We start from the raw sequence: 25,816 nt of genomic DNA, 5'->3' as shown, positions 1-25,816 counted from the left end.
TTCAAAATTTTAGATATATTGTTAAATTAAATACTGAAAAATAGGTTTCACCTCACAAAGCCTGCAATTTTCTTGCAGAGAAACTGGGCTTTTTCCAAAATTGCAGAATACCCGTTTTCAAAGGAAGATCGCAAAAGAATACAAAATGAAAAATAAATGAGTGGGGAGTCTTGAGTTTCTTTTCGTCCCTTTGAATAAAAGGACCATGGCTTTATCTTGAACAGCTGTGTTTACAGGGTTTGCTGATCACTGCAGCTGTACCAGCTGAGTAACAGGAAGGTTAAATTTTTAAAAAAAGAAGTTAACTTGGAAATGTGCTAGCTCTTTCTGAGGAATTAATGATATTGTACTTTTTTTTCCCATCCTCCCTTAAAACTTGCTGTTGTGAAGGCAGTTTTAGGTCATTAAGCATTGGAACGTTGAAAGAGCTACCTGAAGTGAATAAACCAGCTTTTCTTCTAGACCCTGAGAAATACTTTAGGGAAGGCCCAGAGGAGCAGTGTCCCCAAATTCCAGAGTTTCCATCACTTTCTGAAAGTAAGTCCTCAACCACTGTACACTTCGTCCTTTCTCCTCAGGAAACTCAACCAGTTAAGAAAACAAAATGGAGAGACATGAAGGGAACACATGTTCACCTTGTAGATGGCAGTGAAATGAAGTGTGGTTTGACTATTAAGATTTATAGCTTAGTTGCTGGTCAGTGCTCACAGAAAGGACAGCTAATGGGCTGAAATACACAAAAGGAATATTTTTATTTTGCCACTTTTCTGAAGTCAGAAAGCCATAAACAATATGATTCTGCTATGAATAAGAACCTTTCCCCCCCAGTAATCTGAATTTTCAAATCTGATACCAGAGAAAGAGACATCCTAAGGCTGCTTCTGAACAGAATCTCTGCCAATCTGGGTTTGTTCTTTTCATGTGAAACTCTATAAATGGCGGCTACTTAAAGTGTATTGTTTTAGAGCCTTCCAGCTGCAACACTAGGCTAATAGGATGAGAGGAAAAGAAAGCTTATCTTAGAACATAGAAGTGAATGGGCTCTGAACATTTGGAAACAAGATGTGCAAAAGAATGCTCTATTTTTTTTCAGATTGTTATAGGCTTCCAAGTTTCCAAGAATTTAAAGAGTAATTCTGTATAAACATCCTACCCGCAAAGAGGGGCACAACGGGAGTGCAGGCGATACAACCTGCTACTCAGCGAGGCACTCGGAAAGCATATGGACACCACAGGGAACTCATTTAAAATAATTAATGAAAAGAGACATTTTCAGCCTGTAGTAGTTAAAAGATCAGAACTGCACTCTAACCATCTGAGATCTGTGGTTTCTAAACTTTTCAAATCCTCTGCGATTGGGGTTCAACATCATCCTTGAGAAATAAGGAGGGAGGTGTTTATGCTTACACTTGAGGAAGTTTAAGCCTCTTGTCTCTGCTTGCTTCCCTATTACAGCTGGTCAAAATGTGTGTTTTTTTTTTTTTTTAATTCCACTTGGAAGCAAGGTACAGCTGCCATTCCTCACCACGGTATTTCCACCCTAATTATTATCAGCTTCCTTTGCTTTTTCGCAGTTTCTCTTTTCTAAATCTAGCGTTTATTTGCTCTCAGGAGGATCATCTATGATACCTGCTCATTTCCTTTTAAAAACATGAATCCATAAATGGTAGGGCTTTAAATAACCTTTAGTTCATCCGACAGGGCTTTCAGTCTATCAGCCAATTGCTTTTTCCCCAGGATGATTCATTTTCAAGAATAAACATGGGAGGACTTATCTCATCCTGCTGAGTCACAGACGGAAGAGAATTTGGGGAACAGCGAGTAAGAAAAGATCCAGGGAGCCAGAACAAAGTGTAAAGGCAGTCCAGGCATAGAACATGTACCCAGGAGGAAACCAAGATGGAGCAGAGTTAGAATTGAGGCAAGAGAAATAGGAGAGGGAGAATGCAGAAACCTGAGAGCCACGAAGTAGGAGAAAGAAATGATGAGCGCAGCAAATGACTCTTCTCAGATCTGGGAGCTCCTGTGTTTTTGAGGAGCCTTGCCGTCTGTGAGGTCGCACAGAGTCGGACACTACTGAAGTGACTTAGCAGCAGCAGCAGCACATTCTGCAGCAGGAAAATTCTCCTTTGTTTTCAGACAACTGCTCCTCATGGGCAGGGAGGATGTGTAAGGGAAGGTTGGGGTGAATGACTGGTTGGAAATACCAAAAGTGCAAAGAAGTACTTTGACAAGTACATTTTCAAAGTTCAAAGAGAATTTTTTCTCCCAGATATCTTAACATGTTTTCCTGTAATTTCCACACGATTTAAAAAAGATGCTTTCTTTCTTTTGCTTTTCTATTTTATTCTTCAGCTTTTCTTTCTTTGCTCTCTTCTAAATATTTCTACTCATCTGCTTTCTCGGCAAGGAAACAGTTCCTTTTTGAAAAAGTTTCATCAACTTGAGAGAGACAGATATAAACTATTGAGGGTGACCGAACACATGACGCATGACACCACAAATGGGTTCTGTACCAGGCAAGAAGGCAGATTAAGTCTGTGCTGTGTTGTGCTTATTTGCTCACTCATGCCCGACTCTTGGTGATCCCATGGACTGTAGCCCGGCAGGCTCTTCTGTCCATGGGATGGAACCTAGGGGTCGAACCCAGGTCTCCTGCATTGCAGGCAGATTCTTTACTGTCTGAGCCACCTGCCTGGGGCATAATGCTCCCCAGGTGGCATTAGTGGTAAAGAACCCACCTGCTAATACAAGAGATGTAAGAGAAGCAGGTTCGATCCCCGGGTCAGGAAGATCCCCTGAAGGAGAAAATGGCCAATCCACTCCAATATTCTTGCCTGGAGAATCCCATGGATAGAGGAGCCTGGCAGGCTACAGTCCATGGGATCCCAAAGAGTTGGATATGACTGAGGTGACTTAGTACACATGGGGCATAAGAAGGAATTAGTTCAAATTTCCTCTGAGTAGTGGTGTTAGTCGCTCAGTAGTGTCCAATTCTTTGCAATCCCATGGACTATAGCCTGCCAGGCTCCTCTGTCCATGAGATGCTCCTGGCAAGAATACTGGAGTGGATTGCCATTCCTTTTTCCACAGAATCTTCCTGACCCAGAGATTGAACCCAGGTCTCCTGCATTGCAGGCAGATTCTTTACCATTTGAGCTACAGGGAAGACCCTGTGGACTTAAAATGGGTAGGAGTTCAAAGGGTGAGGAAGGACAAGAGGAAGTCTAGACCAAAGAAACGTAAGGAAAAACGTAAGGAAATCAGGAGTGAAGTAGGGCAGACGTCCAAATGATTTCAAGCTGGCTGCAGTGGGTAACTCAGACAGTGTCATGGTGACTGAGTTTGACACAGATGAACAGAGTTGAGTTTGGAAGGTGTTGAGTTTGAGGTACTGGTGTGCTAGTTAGAAACAAAGGTCTGGAGAATGCTCCAGGATTGGACCATGCTCTGCATAATAATGGTCTTCAACTAGCTGATATAGAAATCATGTCTGCTCATGTGTGTATTTAGCCTCCCTGGTGAATACTGAATGCCTTCTCTGCTGGCACTTGTGCTGGATGGTGAAGGGACAGAGCTGACATGTAGAGGGACAGCCTTCAAAGTTCTTGACGATTAGTTGGGGAAATAGATAAGGAAACAAATCATTACGTTGCAGGAAGGGGGACGTCTTCCAGGGCCCAAGAGTGGGCCTTGTCTAATACTCAGAAATGAATTGTCTGAGGAGACATGTGTGCTGACAAAGGAAGAGACTTTATTGGGAAGGTGTGCCCAGGTGGAGGGCAGGAGGGTAAGGGAACCCAGGAAGACGGCCTTGCTATTTGGCTCAAAGTGGTCTTATGGTAATGGGATTAATTTCCAGGTTGCCTCTGGCCAATCATTCTGACTCAAGGTCCTTCATGGTGGCATATGCATCACTCAGCCAAGATGGATTCCAGTGGGAAGGATTCTTGGAGGGTGGAAGAATATATGGACTGGCGTCTCCTTTAGACTGTCCCTGTTAATGGTGGTGTGTTGGTTCCGTGTTCCTTACCAGGACTTATGGTTATTATGGTGCTTGGCCTGGGTGGGTGGTTTTAGTTAGTGTTTCCCCATCGCAATTATGTTTTACAGCAGAGGCTATAATAGCGATAAGCCCTGGGCACTGTGGGACCATATGGAGATTCATAGATGATTCTCCAGAGAAACCAGATCATGCCTGAGCTAGATAGTAAAAGTTAAATGTGATATTATTCAGATTAAAAAAAAAAAAAGGAGTATATGTTTCTTGCAAAGGAGCAGTGTATGCAAGGGTAAGGTGGTATGAACAAGATGGATGGTGTGCGCTTAGGGAGCTATGTGTAGTCCCATTTAAATGGCTGGGTTCTAGAAGGAACATGAGAATTAAGGCTAGAGAGGCAAATGGAAGCCAAAGCATAGAGCACTCAGCTTGCTATGTTAAGGACTGGTATTTATTTTACCAGAAATGAGGAGACATTGGAATGTTTCAGTCAACTGTTCTGAATTATTCCATTTTATCTCTTCTATTAATTCTTCAGTTTTTATATCAGTTTGTGTTATCCTTTTAATGATTATTATAAAGGTTACAATACTCTTTCTTGTGTCCTTTAGTTCTTCTTGGGGTACTAGGCTTCCAACTGAGATTACTTTCTTTCATTCAGAACTTCCTGCAGTATTTCTTATAATGTCTGATGGGTCTGATGGTTAATCATTTTCCAGGCTTTTTGTTTCTGAAAGATGTCTTTATTTCATTTTGACTTTGAAAGGATACTTTCACTGGATTTAAAACTCTAGATAGCAGTATTTTTCAACTTTTTAAAGATACTATATCATTGCTTCCTTGCTCCCATAGTTCCTGTTTATAAAGTTCCACTCTTCATACTATTGTTACTTCTTTGAATGTAATATTTTTTTCTGACTGTTTTAAAGGTTTTTCTCTTTATCTTGGTTTTTAGCAGCTTTATCATGCTGGGCATAAATACACTTTTCTCTGTATCTATACTGCTTGGGGTTGATAGGAATTTTTGAGTGCATCTTTCTTCAATGTTGGATAATTCTCAGCTATTATCTTTATTTCTTTTCAATTACCACTTTCCAGTCCTGCTGGGATTGCAATTACACATATTTTGGACTTTAATTATATCACAAATGTTTCCTGTGTTCTTATATTTCCATTTTATTTTCCTCTCTGGGCTTCATTTTGGATGTGTTATATTGATTTATCTTTGCATTCACTAATCTTGTCTCCTCTGCAATTCTTTTAAACCTATGATATCAGTTTCCCATGTTAGATTATATATATATGTGTGTGTGTGTGTGTGTGTGTGTGTGTGTGTGTGCATATATACATATATTCAGTTCTAAAATGCCATTTGAATCTTATATATATATTCTAATTCTCAGTTGAAAATACTTATTACTTATGTTTTAAATTACTTTATGTCATCCATTTTGTCCAAATACTCTCTCTGTTTTCTTTAACATATTTATAATTTAAAGTCCTGGCCTGCTGACATCAATATCTGGATGATCCTTGGATCTGCTTCTAATATCTATTTTTCCTTTTTGGTTATTGGTCACATTTTATTTCTTTCTTGCAAGTCCTATAATTTTGTACATTTTCTGGTACAGTTTTTTTAATTGTATGACAGAAATTGTGTAAAAGTTCTATAGATAATGAAGTTAATGTTATTTTCTTTCCTTAGTTGGACGAAGAGCATGAAGTGTGGTTTGTGTTAATTCAGTTAGGAATTGAGTTCAGTCAGAGCCGGGTCATGGCTGCAGTTAGACTTTGTTCAATTTCAATTTCAAATGTTTGTTTAAGGCCTCTCACGTTAGTGTAGTTATTGTCTTCTAAGTACTGTAAGACTGCGGGAAATGTTAATCTGCCTCCCCAGTCCAATTCATGGTCTCCCACACCATCCAGCACTCAGATTAAGTCCTGTAGGGAACCCTGGGCACAGTTACAAAGTTCCTCTGGATTTCAGTCCATCACATCAACCCACACAGTCATCCAAAGCCTTCTGATTTTCCTTTCCCTTTAGAAAAGTCTCTTTGTCTGTGGCAAACTTGTTTCTTAGCAGTGCCTGGACAGGATTAATCCCCAGAGGGAAGAAAAGATTTGGCAATCTCAGCTCACCTGAGAAGGTTCTACCATCTCATGTATTTTAATTTGATAATCTTTGTTTCCACAGCCCTCTATGGCTTTAAGAATATCGTTTCTGTAATTTTTTTTCCTTCTATCTAGTCCAATGAGAAGGATGACCTGCCGCTGCTTATATCCTACCCAGAAACAAAATTCCTTTTGAAATCTTTAAACAGGAAAATGCCATGTCCAGATTTGCATTTTAGAAAGCTTTCTGGAAACTGTGTGGTGGATACATTATAATGGGGCTAAACTGAAGGCAGTGGATGTATTAGAGCTGTGGGAACTTGTGTGACATCAACTACCTGCTTTTCCATGTTCACTTTGCCTTTTACTAGTTTATATCTGGATAAATTACATAACCTACAAATTCTCAGTTTTCTCATCTGTTGAATGGGACCAATGGTGCCTGGAGTTGTGTGGATTAATTTTAGCAGTGACTAGCCCATAATAAGCATAAATGGTAACTATTATTATTTTGAAGATAAGGAGACCCTGAAAGGAAGTAACTAATCTGAGAAGGGTTGCAGAGATAAATGAAAGGATTATGTGCCCTGGTGAGATGTTAAGACATGTATGATTGTCAGGTTTCTAGCCTGGATAACTGTGTCAATAAAAGAGGCAGTTATTGAGAGAGGACTTATAGGAGGAAGAGATGGTGTAGAGTTAGTTTCAGACTATGTTGAGACAGAGGCACCTGTGGGTCATCAACCAAGGAAAGCTAGCACTTTTCCAAGAAACTGACTATAGTGGGGAGGAAAGATAAAGACCGATAACTGAGAAGCCACTATAAGTCAGGAGAATTACAGTCAAGGCATATTTTAGAATTAGTTTTATTTTTTAGTTCATTTTTTCTTCTGATTTTAGATAGAATATATGCACATTATAAAACACTGGCTAGTAAGAAGTAAAGAGATTCTAAAGAACACAGCAATAGGGGGTCTAAAGAGCAGCCACTACTTCCAGGCCTGAGTTAGATGGGGGAAGATGTGCACTAGGGCTGAGACCCAGACCTTGTAGGAGTGGGTTCATCCCTGTCTCACTGGATGGCAAGATGGCAGAGCTGCTGCAGGTGGAATTTGCAGAAATCTGTTAACAGATTCTCTCCCATCCACAGGGGGTGTAGAACTCACTGCAGAGCCATGAAGGGAGTGCAGGGGAGGCTGTCACAGGGAGGAATCACACTGGTGGCCTTCCCCTTGCCTCCTGGGGTATTATGGAAAGTCATTCACTGGATGGTGGCACACAGGTGGCACTCTGCTGCAGTCACCTGAGAGGGCGACAAGGGAAGCTGCCGGTTCTGGAGAAGCCATACTTGCATAACAAGAGTCTGGAGCTGGAGAAGACACAAGAGGAGCTGGGTCCTTGGGAAGCCACGCTGTAGGTGCCCAGTGCTGGAGGAGCAGCCCTGTAGGAGGCTGGTGAGAGAAGCACCCACTTAGAGAGAAATCCAGTGTCCCTCTAGTGCCCTCTAGTGACAGAGCTCAGCATCATACCAGCTGTTAAAGTAGAGCATTTACAAGACTCTGGCCCATTATCACCCGGTGCTTAAGAACCTGCCTGCCAATGCAGGAGACCTAAGAGATGTGGGTTCTATCCCTGGGTCGGGAAGATCCCCTGGAGGAGGGCATGGCAACCCATTCCAGTATTCTTACCTGGAAAATCCCATGGACAGAGGAACCTTGAGGGCTACAATTCAAGGGTGGCAAAGAGTCAGACACGGCTGAAGTGACAGCATGCAGGCACAGACCATTATCACACAGCAAGCAGTGAAGAGTGGAATGGGAACTGAGGAGCAAAACATTGGTAGTTGGCATAGTACCCTGTTCCTTGGCTATTCATGCTTTTTATTCCTCTCCTGTCCTTCACATTATTTGGTAACCTTTGAAATCACAGCCATTATCCCTACTAAGTTATAAGGTGTCAATGGTTATGGTTGTCTTTTGAATAAAATCTGGAAGACTCAAAGCAATAAACATATAGTAAGGGCCAAATTTCTAGCATAAGCATGGCTTCAAATCAAGACTATTTGCTATCTGTATGACCTTGATCAAGTCAATTAAACTCTCTATGCCTTAGTTTCTTCAACTAAAAATGGGCATCATATTTGTTACCCTCCCCATAATGTTGTCGTGAACATTAGGTGAAATAACCCATGTGAAGCCCTTAGCACAGAGCCTGTCACCTAATCAAAGTTTAATACATTTTCTTTATTGATGATATTATTATTCCACTAAATACCTCTATGACATAGGGATTATTATTGCCCCTATTTACTATATAAAGGGTCTCTGGCATAGGCTCCATGGCATAGAAGAAGAGTTTAAATAATTTATCTAGCTTTGCATAACCAGTAAAAGGTGGATTATAGTTGAGAAGAATCCATGTTATTCAGGCAGGTGTCCATGTTATTAATATTTCTAGATGCGGCCCCTCTTGTTCAAATTTCAAATGATGAAATCACAATCCCTGGGCAACCTATTCTTATGATGATTTATAAATCCAGCTATTTCACTTAATATTGCCTGTTTTTATCATTTTCATTTAAAATTGTTCATCTCCTTTTTCATAGGAGGTATTGAATTTAAAAATTACTATTATAAATGGCACTTAAAAAAAACTCTTAAAAAAAATCTCAAAAAATCTTAAAAAAACTCAATCACCAATACAGTCCCCCCTCCACATTATCATTACAGAGTCTACCTTAAGTCTTTGCCCTGCATTTTACATACATTCTTGAAATCTCCATAATTACAGTGTTTGGAAGGTTATTTGGGGATTGTACGATGAGAGGCATTTTGCCAGACTTACTTTCAACACTCTAAACTATTATTTTGGAACTTGGGACAGTTTTCAAACACTTTGTAACCCCCAGGTGACTTTTTAATCTTGCCTACTGGGTTTTTCAGTGTTCTTTTGTATTTTCTTTCTTTCCCTTTCAAGTTGAAACATCTTTCACAATCTCTCTTTAGCTTCCAAGTTGTTCCCTGTGGGTTCTCAAACAGCTTGAAACTCCTTTTTGATATGCTTTATTCAAAAAACTGGAAGCTACTTAGAAGTGGCTCTGGGTCAGATTTTGTCAATAAATTCCCCAGAAGTCATTCAAATTGTACCTATAATATCTTTAAAACTTCCAGGGTAGAAGAAATGCTGCATTAGTGATACCTCGGGCGAGTTGTTTTGTTGTTGTTGTTGTTCTGTCAAAGACAAAATGCACAGGATAAGGTAAGAGATAACTGTATTCAAGCTATTGCAAGAGGAAGAACATTCATTAAAGAGGAATATCTCAACAAAGGAAGGGGGCTTGAGCTCTTACAGAGACAGGTCGAAGAATCTCAATGAATCCGAGTCTTATCAGACTTATGAGGAGGGTGGAGAAGGCCTTATCGCAGAAGGAGAGAGAAAAGAGTGGTCTTTTGTTGTCATCTGTTTCCAGAACATGAGAGAGTGTGACATTTCTTAACTGCCTCCATGTTCTGGTTTTACAGGATCCAGGTAAGGTTCAATGTTGTTAGCCACCTTACTTCTGTTCAAGATGAATGAATACCGCTCATTGTTGGACAACCCAGAGGTGATCATGAATTCTCTGGGTTGGGCAAAACAGTGTCTAAGAAGTCTCTCTTGGGGATTCTTGCTGGCATTGCTCCAGCAGAACCAGTTGAGCCCGATGTTAAGAGGGAGTGGCAAAGGTCAGTTGTTTCTAAGTCCGGGAGGTCCTGACAGCAAAGGAGAGCTGCAAGGCAGCCTAGAGACTTGGACTGTCAGGTTTTAGTTCTCAGTTTTAGACAGATGTAAGAGGAACTGAATAAGTTTGGAGGATTGTAGTCAGATACTGAAGAAAACTAGAACTGAAAAATTGGTTCAGTTCAGTTCAGTTCATTCGCTCAGTCGTGTCTGACTCTTTGCGACCCCATGAATTGCAGCACGCCAGGCCTCCCTGTCCATCACCAACTCCTGGAGTTCACTCAAACTCATGTCCATCGAGTCAGTGATGCCATCCAGCCATCTCATCCTCTGTCATCCCCTTTTCCTCCTGCCCCCAATCTCTCCCAGCATCAGAGTCTTTTCCAATGAGTCAACTCTTCGCATGAGGTGGCCAAAGTATTGGAGTTTCAGCTTCAGCATCAGTCCTTCCAATGAACACCCAATACCGATCTCCTTCAGGATGGACTGGTTGGATCTCCTTGCAGTCCAAGGGACTCTCAAGAGTCTTCTTCAACACCACAGTTCAAAAGTAGGGGTTAATAATTTGTACAAGATAATAGCCTCTGACACAACTTGCAGGTAGGGTACCAAAACTGGTGTTTTCAAGGAACAGGAGCAAGTCCGTTAAAACTCTATCAGATGAGACAGAGTTTGCATATCCATGCTGCTGCTGCTGCTAAGTCACTTCAGTCGTGTCCGACTCTGTGCGACCCCATAGATGGTAGCCCACTAGGATGCGCCGTCCCTGGGATTCTCCAGGCAAGAACACTGGAGTGGGTAGCCATTTCCTTCTCCAATGCATGAAAGTGAAAGGTGAAAGTGAAAGGTAAAATGAAGTTGCTCAGTCGTGTCCGACCCTCAGCGACCCCATGGACTGCAGCCTTCCAGGCTACTCCATCCATGGGATTTTCCAGGCAAGAGTACTGGAGTGGGGTGCCATTGCCTTCTCTGTTGCATATCCATGGCAACCTACAATTTACAAAGAGGGGAAAAATAGTTCCAAAATAGTGAACTCAGCTAGAATCTGCCTACTTAGAAGGATATGCTAGAGTCAATACTGTCAAATACTGGGTTTTCATTGCTCTCTATAGTTCTTAAACTATAGGTAAGACATATACATATAAAATCCACCCTGCTTTATAATATAATCTTAAATCTAATATCAATAAAGAAAAATAATCTGATATTATGGAAATCTTCTTACTTGAACAAATATTTAAGTAAGAAATAAGAGATTTCTACATGTTATTCATTCCAGGAAATTTTAGATAACTGAAGGTCCAGATTGAGCACAAAACTCAGAGACATCTTAGAAGGAAACAAAAAATCCTTCCTATTATATCTTTGCTTACATGATAGCACCATAAATTGAGTGCTACAAAATAGAAGTCATTAATGTGTGAAAAACATTTTTTAAAAGATTCAACAGATGGTTCACATCATATGTCATCAGGGAAACTCAAAGTAAAAAAGAACAATGAGTTATCACTATGCAGTCATTAGAATGGCCAAAATCTAGAACATTGACAGCACCAAATGCTGGTAAGGTTGTAGAGCAACCGACCAACTATCTTCCAAAGTGGCTGTACAATTTTGCATTCTCACCACGGGGAAAGAAGCTAATCTGTGAGGTGCACACTGTGTGATTCCCATGACTCCTACTCTGTGAGATTCTGGAAAAGGCACTGTTGCTCATCTGATATATAGTTAGTCTTCAACCAGGGGGCAAAGGGGAGATCAGATGACAAAAGATTAACTTTGCTTTATTAAAATCAATGGATCATTTTATTTTCATGAAAATGTTTGAATAGCTTCATGACCACCACATTTTTCATTTTCATAATTTTTAAAACACCTTTTGGTTATCATTATTAACAAATCTGATTGGGCAGCCAACTATAAAATAAAGTGATCAATGTATAATGTCATCATTTCCTGACTAGGAAGTAGAGACTGTAAATGTTTACTGTTAACACTTGATGTTAATTTTTAAGAGCAGGTGTTATGGTTAGTGGGTGGATATACAGATTTGCGACATGGAAATCCACCCTTCTATTACCATAACAGAGTTCCTCGGGTCTCTGGAATGTAGGAATTTCAAAGCGTGAGGAGTGCGCCTGCCCTTTACAAGCCTGGAGAATCTTCATTCATTTGTTCATTTATTCAACATATATATATATATATATATATATATATATATATATTTTTTTTTTTTTTTAACCATCTTCTAAATACCAGACACAATGCTGCATGCTAAGGATGTATAGGATATAAAGGCAGACGTGGTCTGTGCACTTATTGAATTTATCACCTAGGAGCAATAACTAAATAACTGAATATAAGAAGGTACATTTGGATAGTGATATTGATAAAAGACAGCTTCCCAGGTGGTGCTAGTGGTAAAGAACCCACCTGCCAATGCAAGAGATGTAAGAGATGCGAGTTCGATCCCTGGGTTGGGAAGATTCTCTGGAGGAGGGTATGGTAACCCACCCTAGTATTCTTGGCTGAAAAATCCCATGGACAGAGGAGCCTGGAAGGCTACATAGGGTTGCAAAGAGTCAGACACGACCGAAGCGACTTAGCATGCATACATTAACAAATGGTATGAAGAAAACAAAGCAAGATAATGTGATGGGATGTGACTAGATGGAGCATCAGTGAAAGTTTCTCTGATTGTTGAGCTGAATCCTGAAAGATAAGAGGAAATAGTTCTTCAAACAATTGAGGGTAGAATATTCCAAGGATGGGAACAGAAGTGTAAAGCTACTGAGGTGGGGACAGTGTTGGTGTATTCTAGGGACAGAAATGTCAGTTTTGCCGGAGCAGAGTGAGAGAGATGCTTGTAGGGGGCATGAGGTGAGGGTGGAGTGGGTTAGGGATCAGGTCACATGGGGCCATGTAGCCTAGGCAATAAACCTGGGTTAATTTTAAATGTGAAGGAAGTCTTAGAAGGCTTAAAGATGGAATGTGACCCAATGAATCCAAATACATTGGCTGTTACTAACCCTTCTGAGTGAACCACTCACCAAGATTACAAGTAAGTTGTTGGGCCCAAAGGACAAGAAGTTTGAGGCTTGAGGTTCTACATGACACCTATATGGGAACTTGAAGGTGCTTTAAGATAAGCTGTATGTTTGAATAAATATAAATTTTCTTTACAAGGAGTATCTGACAGATTCTAGTCACAAATCACAAGAACCATGACAAACAGTCTATTTGTCTTCATAAGAACACTTCACCCTTCACAACTGTTCTGCCTTAAACAACACACTTCATGGCAAGTGTATCAGTCAGGGTTCAGGGAAGCCAAAGTAGCAGGACCATGTATTGAAATTTATGACAAGGAATCACCTTATGGGGTTGTGAGTCTGGTGCAGCAAGTCCAAGAAGAGTAGGGCTGAGTCAGGAAGGAAGATTATGGGCAGATTGAGCATAGGCTAAAGCTGTCATCCACAGCAGTTAAAACAGGAAGAACATGGAACTCATGGGCACAAGCAGAAGCCTTTATCCAGTATGTTGGCATTTCTTTTCTCTCATAAGGAAGCCTCAGTCCTGCTTTTGAGGTCTTCTAACTGGCTAAGTCTGGCTTTCCCAAATTATCCAGGATAATCTCCCTACTAAGAGTCCATTGATTAGGGATTTTATATGGGCAAAATTCTTCAGAGATGCTGGGAGCCGGAGTGAGGACCTCCACCCATGGCAAAGGTCATGAGGAAGGAGGCTCAACATACGCAAAGGCAGGATCGAGCCTCAGGAGTCCCCCTGGAAATTCTCGAGCATCTACACCCAAAACCAGAGTCTGCCTATTTTACTACTTTGTGCTCTCACCTACACCTCTGACTTTACGGGGGGCTGTCCCCCACCACCTCTTTCTGAGAAGGACTTAACTTAGAGCTCCAGTTAATAATAATTCCTGGGTGTGATAGGAGTGTTTCAATCTACAAACTCCTCTGAAGGTTCTCTAGCCTGCCTGACAGGCTTGTCTGGCCACATGTGATTGCTCACAGTCTCCCAACCGTGAGAGGCACGAGATGCTTTAAACCTTCTAAAAACAGGTTCTTTAGAGAAGTTAGAAAACTATTAGTATAAGTATAGTGGGCTGATTAGAAATTGTATTGGTGAAGGGTTTTTCACTTGTTGAGCCAATGTTTACTGCTAAATCTCTACATCCCCTGCCCTTATACACATTAATGAATATATAGAAGAAATAAGTATTAACCTTTGATATTAATCATGTTAGACCTTAAGCTAAGCAAATTCTTTCCTTAATTAAAACCCACTACACCTCACCCTATAGGAATGTAACTTTATCTGGTGCCTTCGGAAGGTGGCGTCTGTTTTAAGAATAATCACCCCTGGAGAAATAAGTGTTCTGGTTGACTGACTGCTGTCACAAGGAGAGGGTCATAAATTGTCAGCAGGCCCCCTGGCCAGAAAATGATGTAACACCCCTAAGACCTTTGTATACATCTGTATGAAGCACCTGACTTTAATAAAAGTCAGGACGGCTGACCTCGCATGACTTTTGTATAACATCTCAGTGTATAAAAACAGACGCTGGAAAAATAAAAAATGGGATCAGTTCCTCGAAAGACTGGTCTCCCCATGTCGTTCTTTCTCTCACCTTCTGGCTGAACCCCCATCTGGAACGTGGAGGCTCGTCAAGCCTACTAATTATGCCTGGGCTTCTAAGATCTGACCGGGGAGGCCTTAGTGTCTCCTCTCCTTCGGGAGAACAGGAGGACGCCTGTGGCCTACGTAGGTGACGTAAATTCCTTGCCTTGGAATTTTATTAGCTTTCCACGTAAACCAAGTTATTCAGACTCTTTTCTCCACTGAATTTTCCTGCTGAGCTATCCTCATTCTATTACTCTTTATATCTCTAATTAATATTTAATTAAAGCTATTGTATCCTGATTGCCGAAGCCGTCTCCCCTTCAAACTCCCTGGATCAGCCGGGGCTGGACCTCGGCAGAGCAACACCTAGATTAGTGTTTTGTTGAATAACTGAGAAGAGTCTTCAGAAGAGTCTGTGATGAAAACGAGTCGTCAGAGCAAGGTTAAAGATATTCTTTTATAATCTTAAAGAGGTTCAATAAATGGATAATGGTTTCTTACATGTATCGTAATCCATGGCAGACTCACTCATATGCAAACATTATGCCATGAATCCAGCAGGTGTTGTTACTCTGAATAGCGAGATGAATTGAGGACCATTCATTTGGAAGGTGTTAGGTTAATGACATGACTTTTGCCACATAAAGGAGTTAGTGAAGCTAATGTAGGTTAAGTTATATAAGTTTTATCCACAAACACCCCTGTGAATATTAGAAGTTACAATCACTATGGTGGCTCAGATGGTAAAGAATCCATCTGCAATGCAAGAGACTGGGGTTCAAGCCATGGGTCAGGAAGATCCCCTGGAGAAGGGAATGGCAACTCATTCCAGTATTCTTGCCTGGAAAATCCCATGGACAGAGGAGCCTGGTGGGTTACAGTCCCTGGGAGTGCAAAGGGTTGGGCACAGTTGAGTGACTAACCCTTGCCTTACCTTATCACCTTATGGCAAATAGATAGGAAAAGTGTGAAAACGTCGCAGATTTCATTTTCTTGGGCTCCAAAATCAATGTGGATGGTGACTGAAGCCACGAAATTAAGAGACGCTTGCTCCTTGGAAGAATAGCTGTGTCAAACTTAGTGTTTTAAGAAGCAGAGACATCACTTTGCTGACAAAGGTCAATATAATCAAAGCTATGGTTTTTTCAGTAGTCATGTATGGATGTGAAAGTTGGACTGTAAAGAAGGTTGCACGCCGAAGAATTGACACTTTCGAACTGTGGTGCTGGAGAAGGCTTTGAGAGTCCCTTGGACAGCAAGGAGATCAAACCAGTCAATCCTAAAGGAAATCAGTCCTGAATATTCATTGGAAGGACTGATGCTGAAGCTGAAGCTCCTGATGCGAAGAGCTGACTCACTGGAAAAGACCCTGATGCTGGGAAAAATTGAGGTCAAGAGGAGAAGGGGGCAACAGAGGATGAGATGTTTGGATGGCATCACTGACTCAATGAACATGAGTTTGGGCAAACTCAGGGAGATAGTGATGGACAGAAAAGCCTGGCATTCTGCAGTTCATGGGGTCACAAAGAGTCGGAGACCACTTAGCAACTGAAAAACAGCAACAGCAAGGAGGACTTTTAGGGTGTTCTGGGTAAGGAGAGGAAGTCAGATTGCAAGCAGGGATCATTTCCAGGTAAATATTTCAGGTGCCTTTTGTAAAAGAAATCTGAAGACGAAAAGGACTCAGCTCTACAAAGCTTCCATTAATTTGTTGAGATTTATTTTCTCATTCTAAATACATAGCCACTTTTATGAATAATTTTGTATTTGTAATTTTTTGTTCATTTTCTTAAAGAAGGCAGCAGGAAGTAGCCAGAAAGACCTCGACGCCCCTATTCCCAAAGAATTGGGCCTCCAATCTCTTGAGGGGGGAATGTTAGGTAGGTAGAATAGGGAAAAGGAGTCCAAAATGGCGGTGGCTAAAAGACAAGGAAGGTCCAAGGACCAGAGTGAAGACTTCAGGCAGAACAAACAGAACAAACAGCACTCTTGGCTAAGCCCAATTTACATAGGGCAGGCCCAGGTGGAGGAAAAAACATATAAAAGGAGGAGCCAAAGCGCTTTCTCATGGACTGTCTCTCTTTCGTGCGTGCGCTCTTTTCTTTCTCTCTCTCTCTCTCTCACTCTCCTGCTATCTTCTAAATAAAATAGAGCTGTAACACTGAAAAAAAAAAAAAAAAAGGCCCAGTAAATAGATATCCAACCTTGCATATGAATTTTTTATCATTTGTTTTTTAACTCAAAAATAAATAAATAAATTATCCCTGACAAGAACTTACAAAGGCCTTTTGGTTCGTTATTGGTTGAATGGTCCCCAAAACCAGTCAGTTACAATGAAAGTTCCCCATCTAGTTGTGATACATCTCAGCAAAATACTAGTGTTTATTTCAAAAGCAACGTTTTGGCTTTCACAGTGGTCCTCAGGAGAATTCTGAGGCCTTCAGAATGCCTTGTGATGCTACAGTGCTTACCTGCAGGCACAGACGACAGAATCAACTACGAACTGGCAGGAATCCACACCATCTTGTGTTGCTGGTATTAGGGCAATGGAAAGTGTTTTCATTTTTAGCTTTGCTGATGAGGTAGGTCCAGGTTGCATTTTGTCTTATTAACAAAATATAGGGCTTCCCTGGTGGCCTAGTGGATAAAAGTCCACCTGCCCATGCAGGGGACACGGATTCGATCCCTGGTCAGGGAAGATCCCACCTGCCTTGGGACAACTAAGCCCAGGTGCCACAACTACTGAGCCTGTGCCCAGTAGCCCCGACCAGCTACTGAGTCCACGTGCTGCAACTGCTGAAGCCCATGCATCTAGAGCTGCTGCTTCGCAGCAAGAGAAGCCACCCAAGGAGAAGCCCATGCAGCGCAACTAGACGGTAGCCCCCAATCGCCACAACAAGAGAAAGCCTGCGTGAAGCAGTAACTACCCAGTGCAGCCAAAAACAAATAATCAACATATACATATGTTCTTATATGAAAAACAGCGTATGGTCCTACTGCTCAAATATTAGAACGTATAAAACATTATTCAGTGAGAATTCTCTCTCCCATGATGCTGAAGTTTTCACTGGACCTGTAATCTTTTTCTTTATTGTTATTTGGGGGGTTGTTATACATTTGTATTGGTAGTACCTTTATAGTCAGAGGTTTATATAATTCTTCTAGTACTTTATTTTTCTAGGACAGTAACAATTAGATTCATGTTAACTGATGATAAAATGAACATGTTTCTTCATTCTCCTCCCCCTCTTCCACCACACAATTTTATTTAGTAATATGATTTTTGTGCTTCTGTTAAATTTGCTTTTGCTGCTATCACTTGACTTGTTGGTTTAAGTCCCTTGTCTCTCAGCTGTTACTGAATTATCAAGAATGAAACTTCTTTCTTACTTTCCCAGTTTTTGTTAATTGTATCTGGCATTTGCCTTCTAATTTGTCATCCGAGGCTATGCTGTTTTAATCTCACTTATACATTTAAATTCCCATCTCTTTCAGAATTTTCCACAGTTTATTGTGATCCACACAATCAAAGGCTTTGGCATAGTCAATAAAGCAGAAATAGATGTTTTTCTGGAACTCTCTTGCTTTTTCCATGATCCAGAGGATGTTGGCAATTTGATCTCTGGTTCCTCTGCCTTTTCTAAAACCAACTTGAACATCTGTAAGTTCATGGTTCATGTATTGCTGAAGCCTGGCTTGGAGAATTTTGAGCATTACTGTACTAGCTTGTGAGATGAGTGCAATTGTGCGGTAGTTTGAGCAATCTTTGGCATTGCCTTTCTTTGGGATTGGAATGAAAACTGACCTTTTCCAGTCCTGTGGCCACGGCTGAGTTTTCAAAATTTGCTGGCATATTGAGTGTAGCACTTTCACAGCATCATCTTTTAGGATTTGAAATAGCTCAACTGGAATTCCATCACCTCCTCTAGCTTTGTTCATAGTGATGCTTCCTATGGCCCACTTGACTTCACATTCCAGAATATCTGGATCTAGGTGAGTGATCACACCATCGTGATTATCTTGGTCATGAAGATCTTTTTTGTACAATTCTTCTGTGTATTTTTGCCACCTCTTCTTAATATCTTCTGCTTCTGTTAGGTCCATACCATTTCTGTCCTTTATCGATGCCATCTTTGCATGAAATGTTCCCTTGGTATCTCTAATTTTTTTGAAGAGATCTCTAGTCTTTCCCATTCTGTTGTTTTCCTTTGTTTCTTTGCACTGATCACTGAGGAAGGCTTTCTTATCTCTCCTTGCTATTCTTTGGAGCTTTGCATTCAATGGGAATATCTTTCCTTTTCTCCTTTGCTTTACGCTTCTCTTCTTTTCACAGCTATTTGTAAGGCCCCCTCAGACAGCCATTTTGCTTTTTTGCATTTCTTTTCCATGGGGATGGTCTTGATCTCTAACTCCTGTACAATGTCATGAACCTCTGTCCATAATTCATCAGGCACTCTGTCTATCAGATTTAGTCCCTTAAATCTATTTCCCACTTCCACTGTATAATCATAAGGGATTTGATTTAGGTCATACCTGAAAAAGCCTCTTGATGAAAGTGAAAGAGGAGAGTGAAAAAGTTGGCTTAAAGCTCAACATTCAGAAAACTAAGATCATGGCATCTGGTCCCATCCCTTCATGGGACATAGATGGGAAACAGTGGAAACAGTGTCAGACTTTATCTTTTTGGGCTCCAAAGTCACTGCAGATGGTGACTACAGCCATGAAATTAAAAGACGCTTACTCCTTGGAAGGAAAGTTATGACCAACCTAGATAGCATATTCAAAAGCAGAGACGTTACTTTGCCAACAAAGGTCCGTCTAGTCAAAGCTATGGTTTTTCCAGTGGTCATGTGTGGATGTTAGAGTTGGACTGTGAAGCAAGCTGAGCGCTGAAGAATTGATGCTTTTGAACTGTGGTGTTGGAGAAGACTCTTGAGAGTCCCTTGGACTGCAAGGAGATCCAACTAGTCCATCCTAAAAGAGACTAGTCCTGGGTGTTCATTGGAAGGACTGATGCTGAAGCTGAAACTCCAATACTTTGGCTAGCTCATGCGAAGAGTTGACTCACTGGAAAAGACCCTGATGCTGGGAGGGATTGGGGGCAGGAGCAGAAGGGGACAACAGAAGATGAGATGACTGGATGGCATCACTGACTCAATGGATGTGAGTTTGAGTGAACTCTGGGAGTTGGTGATGGACAGGGAGGCCTGGTGTGCTGCAATTCATGGGGTTGCAAAGAGTCAGACATGCCTGAGCGACTGAACTGAACTGAACTGAATGGTCTAGTGGTTTTCCTACTTTCTTCAATTTAAGTCTGAATTTGGCAATAAGGAAAGAGTTCATGATCTGAGCCACAGTCAGCTCCCAGTCTTGTTTTTGCTGACTGTGTAGAGGTTCTCCATCTTTGGCTGCAAGAAATATAATCAATCTGATTTTGATGCTGACCATCTGGTGATGTCCATGTGTAGAGTCTTCTTTTATGTTGTGAGACGAGGGTGTTTGCTATGACCAGTGTGTTCTCTTGGCAAAACTCTATTAGCCTTTGCCCTGCTTCATTCCATATTCCAAGGCCAAATTTGTCTGTTACTCCGGTGTTTCTTGACTTCCTACTTTTGCATTCCAGTCCCCTATAATGAAAAGGACATATCTTTTGGGTGTTAGTTCTAAAAGATCTTGTAGGTCTTCATAGAACCGTTCAACTTCAGCTTCTTCAGCGTTACTGGTTGGGGCATAGGCTTGGATTACTGTGATATTGAATGGTTTGCCTTGGAAATGAACAGAGATCATTCTGTCGTTTTTGAGACTGCATCCAAGTACTGCATTTCAGACTCTTTTTTTGACTATGATGGCTACTCCATTTCTTCTAAGGGATTCCTGCCCACAGTTGTAGATATAATGGTCATCTGAGTTAAATTCACCCATGCCAGTCCATTTTAGTTCACTGATTCCTAGAAAGTCGACGTTCACTCTTGCCATCTCCTGTTTGACCACTTCTAATTTGCCTTGATTCATGGATCTAACATTCCAGGTTCCTATGCAATATTGCTCTTTACAGCATCAGACCTTGCTTCTATCACCAGTCATATCCACAGCTCGGTATTGTTTTTGCTTTGGCTCCATCTCTTCATTCTTTCTGGAGTTATTTCTCCACTGATCTCCTGTAGCATATTGGGCACCTACCAACCGGGGGAATTCCTCTTTCAGTATCCTATCATTTTGCCTTTTCATACTGTTCATGGGGTTCTCAAGGCAAGAATACTGAAGTGGTTTGCCATTCCCTTCTCCAGTGGACCACATTCTGTCAGACCTCTCCACCATGACCTGTCTGTCTTCGGTAGTCCCACACAGCATGGCTTAGTTTCATTGAGTTAGACAAGGCTGTGGTCCATGTGATCAGATTAGCTAGTTTTCTGTGATTATGGTTTCAATGTGTCTGTTCTCTGATGCCCTCTTGCAACACCTACCATCTCACTTAGGTTTCTCTTACCTTGAATGTGGGATATCTCTTCATGGCTGCTCCAGCAAAGTGCAGCCACTGCTCCTTACCTTGGACAAGTTTTCTCTTGAGAAACCTATATGCAGGTCAGGAAGCAACAGTTAGAACTGGACATGGAACAACAGACTGGTTCCAAATAGGAAAAGGAGTACATCAAGGCTGTATATTGTCACCCTGCTTATTTAACTTCTATGCAGAGTACATCATGAGAAACGCTGGGCTAGAAGAAGCACAAGCTGGAATCAAGATTGCCTGGAGAAATATCAATAACCTCAGATATGCAAATGACACCACCCTTATGGCAGAAAGTGAAAAGGAACTAAAAAGCCTCTTGATGAAAGTGAAAGTGGAGAGTGAAAAAGTTAGCTTAAAGCTCAACATTCAGAAAACTAAGATCATGGCATCTGGTCCCATCACTTCATGGGGAGTAGATGGGAAAATAGTGGAAACAATGCCGGACTTTATTTTTTTGGGCTCCAAAATCACTGCAGATGGTGATTGCAGCCATGAAATTAAAAGATGCTTACTCCTTGGAAGGAAAGTTATGACCAACCTAGATAGCATATTAAAAAACAGAGATATTACTTTGCCAACAAAGGTCCATCTAGTCAAGGCTATGGTTTTTCCAGTGGTCATGTATGGATGTTAGAGTTGGACTGTGAAGAAAGCTGAGCACTGAAGAATTGATGCTTTTGAACTGTGGTGCTGGAGAAGACTCTTGAGAGTCCCTTGGACTGCAAGGAGATCCAACTAGTCCATCCTAAAAGAGACTAGTCCTGGGTGTTCATTGGAAGGACTGATGCTGAAGCTGAAACTCCAATACTTTGGCCAGCCCATGCGAAGAGTTGACTCACTGGAAAAGACTCTGATGTTGGGAGGGATTGGGGGCAGGAGGAGAAGGGGACAACAGAGGATGAGATGGCTGAATGGCATCACCGACTCGATGGATGTGAGTTTGAGTGAACTCCGGGAGTTGGTGATGGACACAGGGAGGCCTGGCGTGCTGTGATTCATGGGATCACAAAGAGTTGGACATGACTGAGCGACTGAACTGAACTGATACATTTAAATGTTAAATACATTCAATATCACCACCATATCTATTTCCATATTTTCCACAGTCATTTCTCAGTTTGTGTTGTAGTAATTTCCTAAAAAATACTGTTGGGAGCAGTAACCCCTGAAATCCCCACATGTTGAAACTATTGATAGTTTTCAGAGTTGAAGGGCAGCTTGGATGTTTGTCATATTCATACCTCACATATTGTTTGCTTGCTTATCTTGTGGAAGTTGCTCTGTCTTGAAGATATCTAATGCCTGACATTTATTTCTCTTCATTTGAGTGACTAGATCATTGAGGTTGACTCTCAAGTGATTCTGTCTTTATCTTTAAAAACTAGTGATTTTGCTATTGTTTTTGGCTATTCTGAGTCTATTATTTCTCACACAAGGTATGTCTTTTTTTCCCCCCAGACTAAAACAAAAATTAGGTTTTTTACTTATATCTTTTTTGCCCCCAACTCCTTCTTTCCACTAGAGATATCACCAAACTCCATCTTTCCCACAATTAAAAAAAAATTGTCTCAGGCCAGTAACAAAGTTTGCCTGTCTCTAAGCTATACAAAACATAAAACTATACCAAGAAATATCAAATTTACCGGCAAATAAAGGGATCGGGATTTTAGAAAAGTGAAGACATATTAATAAAACTGTGATTATGTTTGGAACTAAGTTACCAAACATGCAGAGGCAAGACTGAAGCTTCATTGGAACTTGAAAGTTCCAAAATACATGCTATGGGCTGAATTATGTTTCCCCAAGTGCCTAGCCCCCAGCATCTCACAATGTGACTCTATTTGGAGACAAGGCTATTGAAGAGGTGATCAACAGCAGATCTTTTCTGTATGTCAGGTTGTCTCTTATTTGAGGGTAGTTTTACTACATAATGCTTTAAAATATTTCTGCTTACATTTTCTTTAAGACTCATCCCATTTATGCTTGCTGGATCTTTTTTTCAACATCTCTCATTTCCCTCTAATTTATTCTTTTAGATTTTCATCTCCTCGTATTTGTTTTTCTCACTTGGATACTCTATGCTTCCCATTGTGTTACTGCAGTCTGTTTTCACTTTGGTATTCTTTTCCCCTAAGTTCTGCCAGTTGACTTTTCATCATTTCCCGTTGTGTCTTCGTCTCTTCCCTGAGTTCTTTCACTCTTGCTCTGTGATCTTCCATACAGAGATAAGCACTTTTTGCAATTTTTGAAATTTAGTTTGTCTCAAAATTCTTAGTAACAATATTTGTCTACTGGCAACGTGTTCCTGGTGGTGATATTCATATTGATGAGTTTTGCTGCTCTTTTAAAAATTCGCTTTAATTTGGTTTATAATACATTTGTGTCCATGCTATGCCAGTTTTGTTCTTTTTTTTCAATTTACCCTTTTAATTAATTATCTTTAATGAGGTTGGTTTTCATAGACTTGAAATTTGTATTAGGTCCCTGGCTGAGAGCCTGGGACATGTGATCAGTGTGGCCTTCAAGTTTTACAACCTGTAGAGATGGTCTTCTTTAGCAGAAAATGGCTTGTAGGTGAGATTCTTTATATAGTTCTTCCTCATATGTTTCTCTGAACCGCATGAGAGCTTGGGGAGACCTTTTGCTTCCAGCTTCCAGCCTTGTTCACCCCATGTAGCATCCATAGGTATAAATGAAAGATACAGTGTTTGGACCGCAGGGTGAGCTCCTCATCTTTAATGAGCGTCTCTTTGCCAGCACTTTCTGAAATGCTGCTGTTCTCTCCATACTTAGCAATTTATCTTTGCAACTTCTGTCCAGTCTCTGCTGTTTGCTGCCCTTCTTCATGGTTTGTAGGCTGCAGGTTAGGTCTACCTTGGGGTTTTGCTAAACATAAAATTTGCGCAGTTATTTCCTCTTACTTTCCTGGTTGTTCTTGTATAATAGCCAAGAACAAAGAAGGCAAGATACCGACTTTTATAGTTATGTTTTTATGGGAAGTGGAGAGTTTGGGTTTTCTTTTTTTTTTTTAATCCAAATGTATAAAGATGCTTCTATACTGTGAGGTTTTTTAATGTCTGTGTAGTTTCTTTGTTTTGTATTTTTTGGCTTAGTATTTAAAGTGGCCCTCAGTCCAGCTCAAATATCATTCTGTTTTATATATCTTACACTTCTGTTGGATCTTTCTGAATTACTCAGAGTGGCCAGAAGAGTAGCTCTCTTTCTCCATACTTGTATTTACTTTGACCCCTGTAGTTGGCTTTCCTTTTCTCCCTTGCAAATGTTTCCTCATCTCCATAGTCCTCGCCATCAGTGATAATTCTCTCTGGGCTTCAGGGTCTATTTCAAATAGCATCCAATTCTTAAAATCTTTTCTCTGATCTCTGTGTATTGTTACAATCTCATTATGTGTTTAACCACCGTTTACATTGCTCATATTCTCTTAGAACAGATCCTATTATAGATGATATTTTGGTTATTTGGCTACAGCTCCCACTTTCTACCAGTTGGAAGGAAGCCTGTGACTTAGTCATATTTGTGCCCCATTTATACCTGAGCATAGTATGTAATGTATATTTAACAAGCATTTGTTAAAATGACAAAATTTAGCAAAAGGCCAAAAAAATTTTTTTTGGAGTGCAAGGCACAATTTCCTCCTGCTTGTCACTAACACATATAACCATTCATGGGGCTAATTTGGCTGTCTTCTGAAGCCACAGATCCCTGCAGATCAAACTATCCTATAATGATGTAATGGCAGATGTACTTGTTTAGTCATGCATTCACACTGTGTTTTGACGATTTTAATTGTTTTATTTCAATACAGAATAATTTGTTCTTTGCTTTGTACGAGTCCTTGATCATTGTTAAGTAGACGAAAAAACAAAAATGGAAAATGCAAGCTTCTTTAGTTTTTTCCTGTTAAATGGTAGATCTCTATCATGATATAAATACATTAATAGATGAAGTCTGTTAAAATTTAACTTCTAAATTTAAATTGAATTAAAAGGAATAGAAGAAATTTAAGAGAAAAATTTCCCAGGAGACGCTTGGTTTGAAAACATCCACATTTCAAGAAGAAGTGAAATTTGAAAATTTCTCCCCACTATTTCATTTAATTGGATCGTTTACCAAGCACAATTTATATGTCATTTTCTACACCATTTTGCAGCATTGAAAGCAGTATTTGATGAGAAAAACCTGTTCCCCAAAGAAATTCTGGATCATGAAAGAAGAGCCAAGCAGTTATGTCAAGAAACAAGTAGTGAAGTGAAGATAAAAAGAAATAAGAAACCATTGTAATTGAAAGAAAAATAAATATTTCATCATCGCATGAAGTATGTATATAAAATGCACAAAAAATGGAATCAAGAATATTGCTCCTTTCTTTTACTCTATATTTGAACTCCAGGAAACTTCATTTTGAAACAGTGTTTAAGTGCTGCTTTTATCCATCACATTTCAATTTCTCTCCCTTTTTAACAGAAAAATATGACTAAAAAGGGGACAATAGCACCTGGTGTCTATTCTCATGTTGTTATATAAAAGTTCCAAATTTTTTTCTAAACAATTCCAGAACACAGTGTTCTAACCAGTCACACTTCTTGTTGCTCCTATAGACAAATATGTTTGTTCAATTTTCATTGTAAAATCAGTTTGTGTTGAAGTTAAATATGTACTGACACAGAGAATATAAACTTGACTAAGAAAAGCATTCAGGGTTATTTATGCTCTTTTTGTTTTAAAAAATGATTCTGATAATGCAATTAAACCTTGTCAGTAACAGCTATTACTATTAATTTTTTAATGACACGGCCATCTTCCAGGTGCTTATT

The 25,816-nt window shown here is 40.3% G+C and overlaps 1 protein-coding gene across 3 annotated transcripts in view; it reads left to right on the top strand.

Annotated features, from left to right (window-relative positions):
- The window catches only part of WDR49 (WD repeat domain 49), a 167,279-nt gene extending 141,965 nt beyond the window's left edge, over positions 1-25,314 (top strand). For 2 of the 3 annotated variants that reach the window (XM_086318105.1, XM_086318115.1), the window contains one exon: positions 391-888. In XM_086318105.1, the coding sequence (XP_086174231.1) occupies positions 391-731 (341 nt within the window). In that variant the 3' untranslated portion in view covers positions 732-888. Of the gene's footprint in view, positions 1-390; positions 889-25,152 lie in introns of those variants that run through there. The other variant, XM_086318126.1, reaches the window with a different exon arrangement.
- The last annotated feature ends 502 nt before the right edge of the window (positions 25,315-25,816 follow it).

Source organism: Bos grunniens, chromosome 1 (genome assembly GCF_055505025.1).
Source record: "Bos grunniens cultivar Pamir isolate PY7600 chromosome 1, Bosgru_T2T1.0, whole genome shotgun sequence".
In the NCBI taxonomy this organism is placed as follows: domain Eukaryota; kingdom Metazoa; phylum Chordata; class Mammalia; order Artiodactyla; family Bovidae; genus Bos; species Bos grunniens.
Note: the sequence above shows the minus strand (reverse complement) of the source record. Positions and strands in the feature narration are given on the sequence as shown.